General features: G+C 38.4%; 1 protein-coding gene across 7 annotated transcripts in view; it reads left to right on the top strand.

Annotated features, from left to right (window-relative positions):
* FXR1 (FMR1 autosomal homolog 1) overlaps positions 1-15,024 on the top strand; it is an 89,135-nt gene that overhangs the window by 55,189 nt on the left and 18,922 nt on the right. For all 7 annotated transcript variants that reach the window (XM_053564191.1, XM_053564188.1, XM_053564187.1 and 4 more), the window contains exons 8-10: positions 1,110-1,280; positions 3,743-3,821; positions 8,168-8,277. In XM_053564191.1, coding sequence (XP_053420166.1) covers positions 1,110-1,280; positions 3,743-3,821; positions 8,168-8,277 — 360 coding nt within the window. The remainder of the gene's footprint in view (positions 1-1,109; positions 1,281-3,742; positions 3,822-8,167; positions 8,278-15,024) is intronic.

The raw sequence follows: 15,024 nt of genomic DNA, 5'->3' as shown, positions 1-15,024 counted from the left end.
TTTCTTCTGTTTTTCAATGCCATAGTATTAGGATCTGTTCTTTCCCTCACTTTTACACGCTCCACCTGAACCACCTGAACACACATGCATGAGCATACTGTCTTGACTTAGAGAAATTGAGGCAGCTTTATCCTTAGGTCAAATTTCTAAGTATCCTCATTAATTCAAGGGATTAATCATCATACAAGGGACATATGAACAAATTTTAAAGCCAAAATTGTCTGAAATGGGAATTGCCTGTGTCTAAATTTTGGGAGATTTTTTAAGAATTACTGTTTTCTGTGATCATGATTAAATAGACTGATTAAAAATTTTCCTTTGATTCTTACCACATCAGATCAGTTCTCTTATAACTTAAGAGGTTGACTTTTGTTCCTTTTTAAGTTGTTTTTTTTCCTTCCTAATTTAAAAAAATTGTGGTTTTAAAGTATAGGTAACAAAATTTACCTTCTTAACCAGTTTTAAGTGACGGTAAATATACTTATATTTACTAACCAATCTCCAGAACTTTTTATCTTGCAAAACTGAAAATCTACCCTATTTAAAACCTTGGTCCCCGACTCCCAGTTTATAGACCCATAACTGTCTGTGGTCTATTAAGAACCAGGGTGGGCGGCACCACTGCGGGAGCTTTCCCTCCTCTTCCATCCTTTCTGTTGCCCCCTCATTCCCCAGTGGTGGGAAAATTGTCTTCCATGAAACCAGTCCCTAGGGTCAAAGTTTGGGGCCTCTGTTTTAGAGAACAATTTCCTCATTTCCCTCTGTCCCCAGCCCCTAGCAACTACCATTGTACTTTTCAGTTTTCTATAAATTTAACTATTCGAGATACCTCAGATAGATGAAATCATGCAGCAGTAGTCATTTCTGTGAGTGGCTTATTTCATTTAGCATAATAATCTCAAGGTTCACTCATATCGTATAAGTCAGAATTTCTTATTAAGGCTGGCTGATAATTGCACTGTGTGTATATACCTCATTTTGTTTATTCGTTTGTTTGTTGATAGGCATTTGGGTTGCTTCCACCTCTTGGCTATTGTGAAGATAGGGATACAAAAAACCATTTTATTTTGGATCTTTTATAATGATTTCTAATTTTCTTCCCTTATTAGTGCACAAAACAACTTGCAGCAGCTTTTCATGAGGAATTTGTTGTGAGAGAAGATTTAATGGGTCTGGCAATAGGGACGCATGGTAGTAATATACAGCAAGCTAGGAAAGTTCCTGGAGTTACCGCTATTGAGTTAGATGAAGATACTGGAACATTTAGAATTTATGGAGAGGTAAGCTGTTCTGCTTCAGCTAACTTTATTATAGCATGCTATCTGTTTTTGGATCATATTTTATCTGGAATTTTAATTTCCCATGGAAACACTTTTGAGGTAGAATTTATTCATTTAAAATCCATCAGTCTGTAGCCGGGCTTTGTGGCGGGCGCCTATAGTCCCAGCTGCTTGGGAGGCTGAGGCAAGAGAATCACGTAAGCCCAAGAGTTAGAGGTTGCTGTGAGCCGTGTGACGCCACGGCACTCCACCCGAGGGCGGTACAGTGAGACTGTCTCTACAAAAAAAAAAAAAAAAGAAATAAAATCCATCAGTCTAGTAATCGTTACCTGTGAAGGTAGTTGAAGTTGGTTTTGTATTGGGGGATTAAAAGATTTCCTTAACTAATGCCTTCTGAGTTTAATTCAGTTATTAATATTTTTTTGAAGACAGAGTCTTCCTATATTACCCAGGGTAGAGTGCTGCGGCGTCACAGCTGATGGCAACCTCAAACTCCTGGGCTTAAGCAATTCTCTTGCTTCAGCCTCTCAAGTAGCTGGGACCACAGGTGCCTGCCACAACACCCAAGTCTTTTTTTGTTGCAGTTGTCAATGTTGTTTAGCTGGCCTGGGCCAGGTTTGAACCTGCCAGCCTGGGTGTATGTGGCCAGCGCTGTAACCACAGTGCTACGGGTGCCGATCCTTTTATTCAGTTTTACGCCCATTACAAATAACTTATCCACGGTTATTTTTTTTTCTCCAGTTTCTGGCCAGGGCTGGGTTAGAACCCGCTACCTCTGGCATATGGGGCCCTGTGTCCTACTCCATTGAGCCACAGGTGCCACCCAATCCAAATGTTTTTTTGAGTTGCTTACTGTGTGTTAGGCCCTCAGAAACAGCAAATAGAAAGTAATAAGTAATAGAGTATCTTTTGTAGAGCTTGAGTGTGGGTGGTACTTTGTCACTCTTTAGTTGTGACTTTTGCAGGGATAGAAAGGTGATTTAAAATTCACCTGGGTGTGGGGTTGTGTGTCTGTCATCTGAGCTACTCCAGAGGTTGAGGCAGGAGGATCACCTGAGCCTAGAGTTTGAATCCAGACTGGGCAATGTAGTGATACTCTGTCTATCTATCTATTTAAATACAAACAGACTTTTTATTAATACCATCTTTCGTGGGTTTTTTTGAGTGATAATTTCTAGCCAACTTTTTTTTTTTTTTTTTTTGCAGTTTTTGGCCAGGGCTGGGTTTGAACCCGCCACCTCCGGCATATGGGGCCGGTGCCCTACGCCTTTGAACCACAGGTGCCGCCCTTCTAGCCAACTTTTTATATGTAGCTGTTAGGAAAGATTGTTCATGTGGTAAATCTGACTAGAAGCCTTATTTTTTCCCTGAAACCTTTAAAAGTGGGCAGTATTAATAATTTAAATGGGCGAGGTATGGAGATATACTGCCTGGGTTGGAATTCTGTCTCCAGTACTTTGTGTGGGCTTGGAGCAAGTTACTTTATAGATATCCTCATTGTAAAATAAGGATAATAATAATTAGTTTATGAGCACTGGATACATTTAGAATTTTTTTTTTGTTGGATATTACATGATGTAATGAGCCCACAATGAATTTGAACTGTGGTATTAAGGAACAAATAAAAGTGGACAGTAATATACTATTGAGCACTACAAAATCCCTTTAGAGTTCTCTTCTAGTTCTTAATTATAACCATTAAAAATTAAGAATTGTTGTAGGGCACTGGCCCCATATACCGAGGGTGGCGGGTTTGAACCCAGCCCCAGTCAAATTGCAACAAAAAAACAGCCGGGCGTTGTGGTGGGCGCCTGTGGTCCCAGCTGCTTGGGAGGCTGAGGCAAGAGAATCGCCTAAGCCCAGAAGCTGGAGGTTACTATGAGCTGTGACAGCACGGCACTCTACCAAGGGCAACAAAGTGAGTCTGTATCTCAAAAAAAAAAAAAAAAGAAAAAATTAAGAATTGTAATGTTCTTATCAGTAAGTTTTTACAAAACGCATCTCTACAAAAACAGCCTTTTTTTTTTTTAATAGAGACATTTTCACTTTACTGAAAAATCATTTTTTTTTTTTTTTTTTGAGACAGAGTCTTCATTTTGTGGCCCTCAGTAGAGTGCTCTGGCATCACAGCTTATGGCAACCTCAAACTCCTGTCTTGCCTCAGCCTCCCAAGGCGTTGGGACTGCAGGCACCCGCCACAACACCTGGCTATTTTTAGAGAAGGTGGTTTCAAACCTGTGAGCTCAGGCAATCCACCCGCCTTGGCCTCCCAAGTGCTAGGATTATAGATGTGAGCCACCTTGCCCCACCCAACCTGAAAAATCTCTTCCCAGTGAACTGAACATAATCTTTTAGTAGAATATATCATTCATAATTTTCTTTCTCTCATGTTTTTGTTTTGGATTGTGGGTTCCTTTAGGACTGAAACAGGATTTCATGTTTATTTTTTCTCCCTTCTACAGAGTGCCGATGCTGTAAAAAAAGCTAGAGGATTTTTGGAATTTGTGGAGGATTTTATTCAGGTTCCTAGGAATCTTGTTGGTAGGTACTTACACTAAGTGTTAAGTTAAATGTTGTTTAGTTACATATAATTGCTTGATTGAAATTAGTTTTAATAGTCAAATACCTTACTCCACTTTTGTGGAACATTTAGATAGCAATATTTATTTTCATTTTGGGGTAATATATTTTATGTGACTTGTACGTCGTTATTGTCGTATGTTAAAAAGTAAAGATGTTTTCTTCTGTACAGGGTGACCCTCACTAATAAAACCCATGATTTTCATAATAGTTTGTCAGTATGGTTTTTTTTAAAGCCTTCTCATCCTTTGGGATCTTTTCTGTTGTATTCTCTTTTCCTTTAATATCCTTATATCATTCATGTAGCCATCAAAATTATGATAGTACTTTTTGAGAAGGTGTTTGTGATAATTGTTTTCTTTTGTTTAGTGCAGAAGAAAAAGTAACAGTGGACTAACAGTAGGGTAATAAACTTCTACACAGTAGGCCCTGAATAAATAATAATTGGTTGTTGCAAAGGAGTAGAATAAGGTAAGAAGTTGTGGGCAGGAGAGAAGGATGGTGTTGATGATAATGAGGGGATTGCTTGATACCATTAATGAAAGTATTATACCCTTAGGTTAAGTTAAGTGACAGAAATTTGAGTTTAAACTATGATTAAATGAGCATTGTAGTTTGGGGATGAGTTAATTAACAGCTCTGTTATTTATATAATCTACATCTGTGCTGTTTGTCTTTTATGTGCTGTTTGAGGCAGTTGGGAAGGCTTTGGTTATGTGTACAGTATTCAGTGACTATCTTAAACATTTTATAAAAAGAAGCGTCAACATAATATAATGAGGTCTACTAGGAGGCGATGAGTTTTCTTCCCAAATATGTCTCGTTAACTTTTTTGATTCTAAGGCAATAGTTTGAGCTCTTCGGGCTCCATTTATATAATATAGCCTGTTATGCCTTTAGGTAATGATTTCTTAAATATAGTTCTATTTTTCAAATCCTGTAAAAGATATTAATTGAAAAATTAAAAAAATCCTTTATTCTAAAAAGAATTATTTTTGGCCAGGAACAAGTAGTATACTTAGGAAAAATAGTTTACGAGAATTTGTTTCTTGGAATTCAACTATTAATATTTATAAAGCTTTTCAGTTCTGTCCAAACATTTGGATGGATAGATTTGACATGTTTCCAGTTATGTAAGCTTTACTTTATCAGTTCTTTTTTTTGGCCAGGGCTGGGTTTGAACCCGCCACCTCGGCATATGGGACCAGCGCCCTACTCCTTGAGCCACAGGCACCGCTCTACTTTATCAGTTCTTGGCATATCGTTGTTCATTGTAGATTTGGAGAGATGAGGTGTTAAAATTGAATAAAAAAGCTTGAAGAATTTTGTATAATTTTAATTAAACATTTTTTTTTAAAGCTTTAAAAAAATTATTTATTTATTTGCGGTTTTTGGCCGGGGCTGGGTTTGAACCCATCACCTCCGGCATATGGGACCATCGCCCTATCCTTTGAGCCACAGGCACCTCCCTTAATTAAACTTTTTTTCTTTCTTTCTTTCTTTTCTTTTTTTTTTTTTTTTGTTGTTGAAACTGAGTCCCACCCTATGCCCCTGAGCAGAGTGCAGTGGGCGCCGTAGCTCAGACTCGGGCGGTGGGCACCCTGCTGCCTCAGCCTCCGGAAGCCTCTGGGGATTACAGGCGTGAGCCACCATGCCCAGCTAATTAAACATTTTTTAAATTACTAAGTGTTATCACATGTTTATCATTGCCAAATGAAATCTCTTTTGACAAGAAAGCTGTTTTTGAAAATGATTCTCTTGTTTAGGTAATACTCAGTTATTGACAATGATCCATACTTAAATCTTGTGTTAACTGTCCCTACAGAAGATAACTTTACTAAGGTTTCCTCTTCTGTAAATAGTTGGTGGTGGGTTTGTGAAAGATATTCGGATTTTTTTCCAAACCAATCATTCTGTAGGTGATAGCCTTGTTCTTATAGAGTTGTGGTAGTGTTAATTGTAAGAATTCCTGATACTTACAGAGTATTAGAATATTTTTATAGTTCCCTGATCTCTTCTCTAGTCATTTATCAGTGCAGTAATGTGAGTATCTGTTGTGTCTGCCTTCTATCCTGTCTTGGTTGGCTTTGATGATGTGGGTTATGTGCTTTTTAGGAAGTACACAAATTAGCAACAACTATTAAATGTTGGTGAAGTACTCAAGGATAGTGTAAAAATTTCTGTTGGTTATTATGTATAATAATACTATATTTTCCTCCAAAATGTTTTATGGGTGAAGCAGTCTTTTGAAAAGTAGTACATTCTTAGTCCAAGTGAAAGAGAAAAAGGAATGAGGAATAAAAGGGAATGAGGAGCACTTGGTGGGTAAGTTCCAGAGAGGAGTTCTGTATACATCTGGGTTTTAAGAGTTCTAGGACTTGAACCATTCCCAACTCCTCCCAAATCAAAGAGAAAAATATGTGAACATAATTTGAATATGGATCCAAACCTTTCACCTCTTGTAGGCCTTCCTTAATCACTACTCTGTCCCTTTAGCATTTATACTCAATACTCAATTTATACTACAGGTCTGCTTCAGTTTGTCAATATGCTCTGGAATATAAACTATGGAAATGATCAATTAAAATATTGACGGTCTCTGGTGGGACTAAATAAAACTTGAAGGTAGGTCCCTGCCAAGGACCCCAAAAGGGTGTTGGATGATCACTCACAACTGGTACAGTTCACAAGAAGGAAGTGACAGAAATTTAGGGGGTGGGATTATGGTATATCAACCTGATTTACCTCCACCCCCAAAAGAAACTTGCTTATTTTTAGCAAGGTCAAGGATGGAGTTGCTGCTTGAGCTTTACTGTTTTAACAACGAAGGTTGCTTTTATGTGCTGCTGCTAGGACTGCTCAGAAGAAGACATATGTGATGTGAATCCCCTGTCCTACTGTATTTTTTTTTTTTTTTCTTTCCTGTTCAGTGGCTGCTGCTTTTAAGTTTAATGTTACTAATGGGGAAGGTGGTTTGAGAGTAGGAATACCAGAGAGAAATCTCATTTTAGTGCTTGTACTGTGTTGCTCAGATTTCTGTTGCCATTATTTCCTAATTCATTCTTTAATGGAAACTGTTCTTTCAGGCATGCGATAGGACAAAGTTCCAATTTAACCCCTTTCAGTTAAAATTAATTCAAACTTTTATGAAAATGATTTATTGAAATAATTAGGAATGTGGATAAATAAGTTGTTGCTGTTAACTTTATAAGAGATATATCTGTTCTGTATAGTGACGGTTACCTGGATATTTACTTCCACAATATTGCTTTTATTAATCTTATTTTATGTGAATATTTTCTAATCTATATAACTAGATAGTAAGCTCTTCAGGGGAAGAGAATTTTTACCCTATTCCTCCTTTAATTACTGTGTACTCACTAGTGCTGTTGGACAGACTTTTAAGTGTGGAGAAGGTAAATAGTTTGAATTTCATGTCATTTTACAGTATTTCATACTTTGCAAGCAGCCTGTCACACTTGTTTTTTTTTTTTTTTTTTTGTTTGTTTGTTTGTAGAGACAGAGTCTAACTTTATTGCCCTTGGTGGAGTGCCGTGGCATCACACAGCTCATAGCAATCTCCAGTTCCTGGGCTTAGGCGATTCTCTTGCCTCAGCCTCCCAAGTAGTTGGGACTACAGGCGCCTGTCACAATGCCTGGCTATTTTTGTTGTTGTTGTTGCAGTTCGGCTGGGGCTGGGTTTGAACCTGCCACCCTCGGTATATGGTGGCGGCCCCCTACTCACTGAGCCACAGGCGCCGCACTGCTATTATGTATTTAGCTGTGAAGTACTTAAAACCTTCCAGGTGTAGAAAGTAATATTTGTAAACATTTTATTTTACTGAAGAGTAATAATTCATTCTGAATTATAGTCAAGTCACAGATACCTTTTGGACAAATACAAATTTGAAAATAAAAGCAAGATAAATATGAACAAATTGATAGCAATTAATGCCAAATTAAAATATTTTCTCTGCTTTAATGTACATATCTAAAGTTTTGAAATAGGGTGTTTAAAAATATGAAAATGATATGGTTACATAAAAATATTTAGACTTTGAGAATTTCTTACATGTGAGCAGCACTGTCAATTTCAGTTAATATACTTACGCATACAGAAAAGAAAGAAATTCCAGACCAAGGAATGAAATTCTTGGTAGTCTTCAGGGTAAGTTAATTGAAAGTGAAAAGGCAAAGCTTTGCTTGGTGGTTATTATTTGATAGCAAGTCATAAGTTATTCGGGCTGGTGTTGAAAGGATAGCAGAATTGTTTTTTTAACAGTTATAATTTGTTTCTCTTACTAAAGGAAAAGTTATTGGGAAAAATGGCAAAGTCATTCAAGAAATCGTGGACAAATCTGGTGTGGTTCGGGTTAGAATCGAAGGGGACAATGAGAATAAACTACCTAGAGAAGACGTAAGTGCTTAAAATTAATTTATTTGCCTCTTTTTTTTAATGTTTGGTTCTTGGCCAACTTCCTGCTATTTTGGAAACAGTTAGGTCTATTGGGTTAGTTGCTGTGGGTCTGTCTTTGTTTTTAGAATTCTGTTTCTTATGTTCCTGCTTTTCTCATTTGGGAAACAAGCCATCCGGTAGTTGTCTGGGGTTTAGGTCCTTAGTTGGTTTGTCCGTGCTTGAGACCAATCCTTGGTAGAAAGGTTTCATTTTTAAGAATCTTTCCAGTTCTTATACTTGGAGAGTAAGCTGTAGAATTAAATACTTTAAACAAAACAGTCTGTTTTAACGTAACTCTTGCTCACATTCTCCTTTGACCATTGTGTAGAATCCAAAAAGGCTGACCCATTTCTTAATTGGAATTCCCTTAACCTTCTGTTGCTGTCAGTTCTGATCCCAACATTCTGAAATTTCTTTTCAATCTCTCTTCATACGTCGATACTTTGTCCACCATTGTCTTTTGTACTCCTTGCACATCACTTTAATTATCTCAACATTTGTGGCTCCAGTGGTCAACTCTGTATATTTGACTTAAGCTTTGCATGCCTGAATATAAGGTACACGTAAGTTCTTTATTTTGCACAGTAGAGAATACTATTTGGGGAAGTTGTTAACCTATTGGATAGAATCAGTCTTTTTAAAACAGAGAAAGCTGCATACATTCAGCCTTGATAAATTTTGTGACATCAAGTACTGTATTAAGTGTTGTAAAGATCCTATTAAAGATAGCCACTTTCTTTATTCCTTCTAATTAGTTAAATATGTAGGCCAGGTGCAGTGGATCACACATGTAATCCTAGCCCTCTGGGAGGCTGAGGTGGTTGGTTGGCTTGAGCTCATTAAGTTTGAGACCAGCTGGACCAAGAGCGAGATCCTGTCTGTATTAAAAATGAAAAACTGAGGCAAGAGGATCACTTGAGCCCAAGAGTTTGAAGTTGATGTGAACTGTGATGCCATGGTACTCTACCAAGGGCAACAAAGTGAGACTCTGTCTCTTAAAAAAAACAAACAAAAAAAATAGAATGTGGAAATGAATATACCCTTGAAAATGAGAAAAAAACAAATGTCTAAGTATTATACAAAAGACTACTTGTGGCTCAGAATGATATTTTCTTCTTTTTTTTCAGAATTATATTTTCAGTTTTTTTTTTTTTTTTGCTGTGGGGGAGACAGGGTCTCACTCTGTCACCAAGGTGAAAGTGCGGTGGTATGATTATAGCTAATTACAGCCTCCATTTCCTGTGCCTCAAGTAATCTCCTGACTCAGCCAGCCTCCTAGATTGCCAGGATTACAGGAGTGTCTCAGTACATCTGGCTAATTCTTTAAAATTAGGGTCTGGTTATATTGTTTAGACTGGTCCCAAACTCAGGCCTTGAGTAATTGTCCTGCCATCCAAAAGTGCTAGAATTATAGGTGAGCCATCCTGCCTGGCCTCTATTCTTCAGTGATTCATTTAAAAAGTGTTATGAGGGTGGTGCCTATGGCTCAATGGGTAGGGCGCTGGCCCCATATACTGAGGGTGGCTGGTTCAAACCCAGCCCCAGCCAAACTGCTACAAAAAAATAGCCAGGTGTTGTGGTGGGCACCTGTAGTCCCAGCTACTCGGGAGGCTGAGGCAAGAGAATCACTTAAGCCCAAGAGTTAGAGATTGCTATGAGCTATGCCTCCAGGGCACTCTACCGAGGGTGATAAAGTGAGACTCTATCTCTAAAAAATAAAAAGTGTTATAAATCTTATGTAATTTTTACTTTCTTTGTTAAGTATCCTCTGTCCTATTTTACATGATTTTAAGATTTCTTGAGTTAAGGTTTAAAATGTATGACATGATACCAATATAATTGTTACGTTTTCCAGTTATACTTAGCATATAAAAAAACAGTAATCCATTTTGCAACAAGCACCACCTAAAAATTGGATTTGTTGTGAGCATATTCTTTCGGATTCTCCTTCATAAACAAGAATCTGCTTCCTGGGTTTGTAGTTTTGCCATTGTTACTGCCATTTGTATGCCAGGGTTGAGAGAGAGAAATGCTTACAGAGGCCAAGCAATTGTAAATGGTTAAGCAAGTTGGAATGTACAAAAGGGATGGAAAGGATGATACCTTTTTATGTGGGAATGCAAGCCTTATGTGCTGCTACTTTGGAATTTTTTTTTTTTTTTTTTTTTTTTTTTTTTTGAGACAGAGTCTTAAGCTGCCATCCTGGGTAGAGTGCTGTAGTGTCACAGCTCACAGCAACCTTACACGCTTTGGCATAAGCAGTTCTCTTGCCTCAGCCTCCCAAGTAGCTGGGACTGCAGGCACACACCACAACACCCAGCTATGTCCAGCCCAGTATATTTGTATACTTGCCAGCTCCGGTGTATATGGCTGGCGCCCTAGACGCTGAGGCACAGGTGTGAGTCTACTTTGGAAATTTTTACAGAAGAGCAAGAGAACCCTAAGGTGCAAAGTTCTTTTTAGTTTTCAGAACACTGATGTTAAGTCCAAAGGTTGGTATTGGCTTATTGGCTGCCACCATTTCACAGTTTAAGTTGGAAACTCATTTTATAACTTTTGTCTGAAGCCTTAGATGATGCACCCCTAGCCTAAAATGACTTTTCAGGTCTGCATAGCAGTTATTATCTGTATAATTGAGTATTATATGATTTTTTTTGCAGAAAGTCATGTGTTTAGTTTTCTGTTAATCTTACATCTCTGAACCAAGTTATGAACTTCTTGAAGTAAAAAGGTCAAATCTGTGTTTTTTTTTTTTTTTTGAGACAGAGTCTCATTATGTTGCCTTTGGTAGAGTGCCGTGACATTACAGCTCAGAGCAACCTCCAACTCTTGAGCTTAAGCGATTCTCTTGCCTCAGCCTCTTGAGTAGCTGGGACTACAGGCATGTACCACCCCATTTGAGTTCTGCTCTTGTTCAGAGTGTTCTCAAACTTTTGAGCTCAGGCTTTCTACCTGCCTCAGCTTTCCAGAGTACTAGGATTACAGGCATGAGCCATCGCACCAGCCAAGTTTGCACTTCTGATTGTAAAAGAATTATGTTTATGTAAAGGTTCAAATAGCACAGATGGTGTAGAATTAAAAATAGATGCATATTTGTGTCTTGTCCATGTCTTTGCTTCCCACTCTGTCATGCCTAATAAATTATAGGTCGTTGTCAGATAGTCTTTTTACTATTGAAAGCAATGGTGCAACAAACGGCTCCTGTGACTCTGCCAAGTATAACTACAGAGGAAATTTCTGGATGTACATTTGTTGGATCAGTGGATTTATTTATGGCATTTAAATTTTTAGATCTCAATAAATTATTTTCTTTTGTTTTTTTTCTTTTTTGAGACAGAGTCTCAAGCTATCACCCTGGGTAGAGTGCTATGGTGTCACAGCTCACAGCAACCTCAGACTCTTGGGCTTAACTGATTCTCTTGTCTCAGTCTCCCAAGTAGCTGGGACTACAGGCACCTGCCACAACGCCTGGCTATTTTTGTTGTTGCATTTGTCATTGTTGTTTAGCTGGCCCGGCCGGGTTCAAACCCACCAACCTAGGTGTATGTGGCCAACGCCCATAACCCAGTGCTAAAGGTGCCAAGCCATCACTTGAATTGTTCCTTAAATTTTTGTGATGATTGGCAAAGACTTTTCTATTCCTACAACGTTCATAAATCCATTTGTATTCTCCAGTTTTTTTAGTACGTTTTTTGCTCTGATTGAAATTTATTTGGTATAAGATATCAGGAATAGGGATCTAGATTTTTCTGAGGTCTAGTTCACTGTGTCAGTGTCAGCTATTAAATATAAATGATCAGCTTTTAGAATTTTTAAAAATCCTTGAAATTTCACTTGAACAACTCTTAAAAATGAACTTGTATTCATTAGTAATTATTTATCTTTAAATTTTTTTTCTTATTGCTTTACAATAGTCATTAAAAACATTGCAAAATTTGTGCCTTTAAGGATTCCTTTTACTTTTACTTTTCTTTGGAGGTAATGACATTGATATCTCCCATTCAAAGTCAAGGCATTGTATTTCTCTTACTTCTCTTCAGATCATCTGTCTGGAATGACTTCTTGGTAAAATTCTGTTTTTAACATTGGCTTTAGATAACAATCTTATTCATTCCCCTAACTTTTAGGCAAACAACCTAAGGTATGTACATTGGGTTGCAAAAATCACATTGTCCTTAATATTCTTGGTTTTGATCATATCACTAATGCTATGCAGTGAGTTTACTGTAGGAGTGTTTAGTATCTCTTTTGAGATTGTGATTGTCTGCAGAAGATGGACTTTATTCTTATTCGTTACCATAGATCCTGCCTGTTAATCATGTATATATGATTTTTGGAATTAGATAACTTACAGTTGTGAAATTGTCTCCGTTGCTAATGTTTTGACTTTGGCAGATCATTTTGTTTTTTCACCTTTAAAACTGGGATACTTTAGTTATACCTTTTCATGAACATTGAATAAGATATATAGAATGTATGATAGAGGTCCAAAAATGTATGAGCTTAAGAGTCTCCCTTTCTTTTATTTACTTTGCCCTCTTACCTGCTTGTGAATTCCTGATGGTGTTCAAGATGTTCTTACTCCCTAACCTTAAACTAGATTTAGATTCTCTTTTATGCTTTTATAGTTGAAGTAAAGTTTGTTTTCTCCATGATAGTTCTGTGCTGTATTCTTTCCAAGTACTTGTCCCTAGTGTCTTTCTGCTTTTTAATCAGCCATATCTAGAAGTCGTCAATTGTAATTTCTTAAAAATTAACTTTGATGGCTGGCTGTGGTGGCTCACACCTGTAATCCTAGCTCTCTGGGAGGCTGAGTAGGAAGATAGTTTGAGCCCAGGAGTTGGATACCACCTCAAGCAAGAGCAAGACCCTGTCTCTACTGAAAATAGAAAAATTAGGTAGGTGTGGTGGCATTCACCTGTAGTCCCTGATACTTAGGAGGTTAAGGCAGATGGATAATTTGAGCGCAAGAATTTGAAGTTTCTCTGAGCTATGATGACAACATAGTACTACCCAGAGCAACAGTAAGACTCTGTCTCAAAAAAAAAAAAAAAAAAAAATGACTTGGAAAATAAAGAGTGGAGATGTCTTAAGCTACACATAGAAGAATATTTAGAACCAAAACTTTTAAAGACATTTTGCTGTTTAACTATTAAAGACTATTCTGTAAACTGAAGAAAACGAGGAGAGACATTGAATGTGTTTAGGGGCGTTTACTTAAGCTTTACTTTCCTCAGCCATTAGCAAGCTGGACTTGTGTTTCTTCTCTTTTCTTTTCTTTTTCCTTTCCTTTTCCTTTCCCTGTCTCACTTTGTCCTGCTGGGCAGAGTACCGTCATGTCATAGCTCAAACTCTTGAGCTCAAGAGATCTTGTTTTGTTTTTCCCCTGAGACGGACTCTCACTATGTCACCCTTGGTATAGTGCTGTAGCATCACAGCTCACAGCAACCTCCAACTCTTGGGCTTAAGCGATTCTCTTGCCTCAGCCTTCCGAGTAGCTGGGGCTAAAGGTGCCTGCCACAACCCCTGGCTTTTTTTTTTTTTTTTTTTTTTGGAGACAGAGTCTCAAGCTGTCACCCTGGGTGGAGTGCCGTTGCATCACAGCTCATAGCAACATCCAAGTCCTGGGCTCAAGCAATTCTTTTGGCTTCGCCTCCCAAGTAGCTGGGTCCACAGGCGCCTGCCACAACACCCAGCTATTTTTTGGTTGCAGCTGTCATTGTTGTTTGGTGGGCCTGGGCTGGATTCGAACCCACCAGTTCAGGTGTATGTGGCTAGCGCCTTAGCCTCTTGAGCCGCCCCTTGGCTGTTTTTAAAGGATGGGTCTCACTCTAGCTCAGGTTGGTCTGGAATTCCTGAGCTCAGGGCAGTTCACCTGGCTCGCCCTCCCGGAGTGCTAGGATTATAGGCATGAGTCACCATGCCAATAGTAAACCCAGGTCTGGGATGATTTTTTGATTTACTGTAATACCTGTGATTGTTTTATTAGTAATTCCTTTCATTTTACAGTGTGTTGTTTGGAGTGTTTTTGTTGTGGTTTTGAGACAAGGTCTTATTCTGTTGCCCAGGATGGAGTGTAGTGGTTCAAACTCCTGCTGGGCTCAAGTGATCTCCTCCTTCAGCCTGTGCTGGCACTACAGGTGTGCATCACTGCACCTGGCTACTTTTTGAGTCTCACTGTGTTGCTCAGGCTTGGTAATTTTACATTGTGCAAATATTTATGCTCTGCAAGTGATAGCATCTCTTAATAGGAAATATCTCCTGCAGTACATTAACACTCAAAATTTTGTTATCTAAGTACATATTATAGGGGTAACCGGGCCAATGTTTTTTTTTTTTTTTTGAGACAGTCTCACTATGTCATCCTCCATAGAGTGCTGTGGCATCAGAGCTCACAGCAACCTCAAACTCCTGGGCTTAAGCAATTCTCTAGCCTCAGCCTCCCAAGTAGCTGGGATTACTACAGGAGCCTGCCACAACACCTGGCTATTTTGTTGCAGTTGTCATTGTTGTTTAGCAGACCTGGGTGGGGCTTGAATCCACCAGCCTTGGTGTATGTAGCCTGTGCCCTACTCACTGAGCTATGGGCTTCAAGCCTAATGTTCTTTATTATGGTTTAAAGCTGTATCTATACAAGATGAGGTATATATTAACCAGTGTGATGTAAACGTTCCTGATTCTGTATGAAATCAGCAGCTTGTACCCCAT

Source organism: Nycticebus coucang, chromosome 16 (assembly GCF_027406575.1).
Source record: "Nycticebus coucang isolate mNycCou1 chromosome 16, mNycCou1.pri, whole genome shotgun sequence".
NCBI lineage: Eukaryota > Metazoa > Chordata > Mammalia > Primates > Lorisidae > Nycticebus > Nycticebus coucang.
This window is presented reverse-complemented; position numbering and strand designations above follow the sequence as displayed.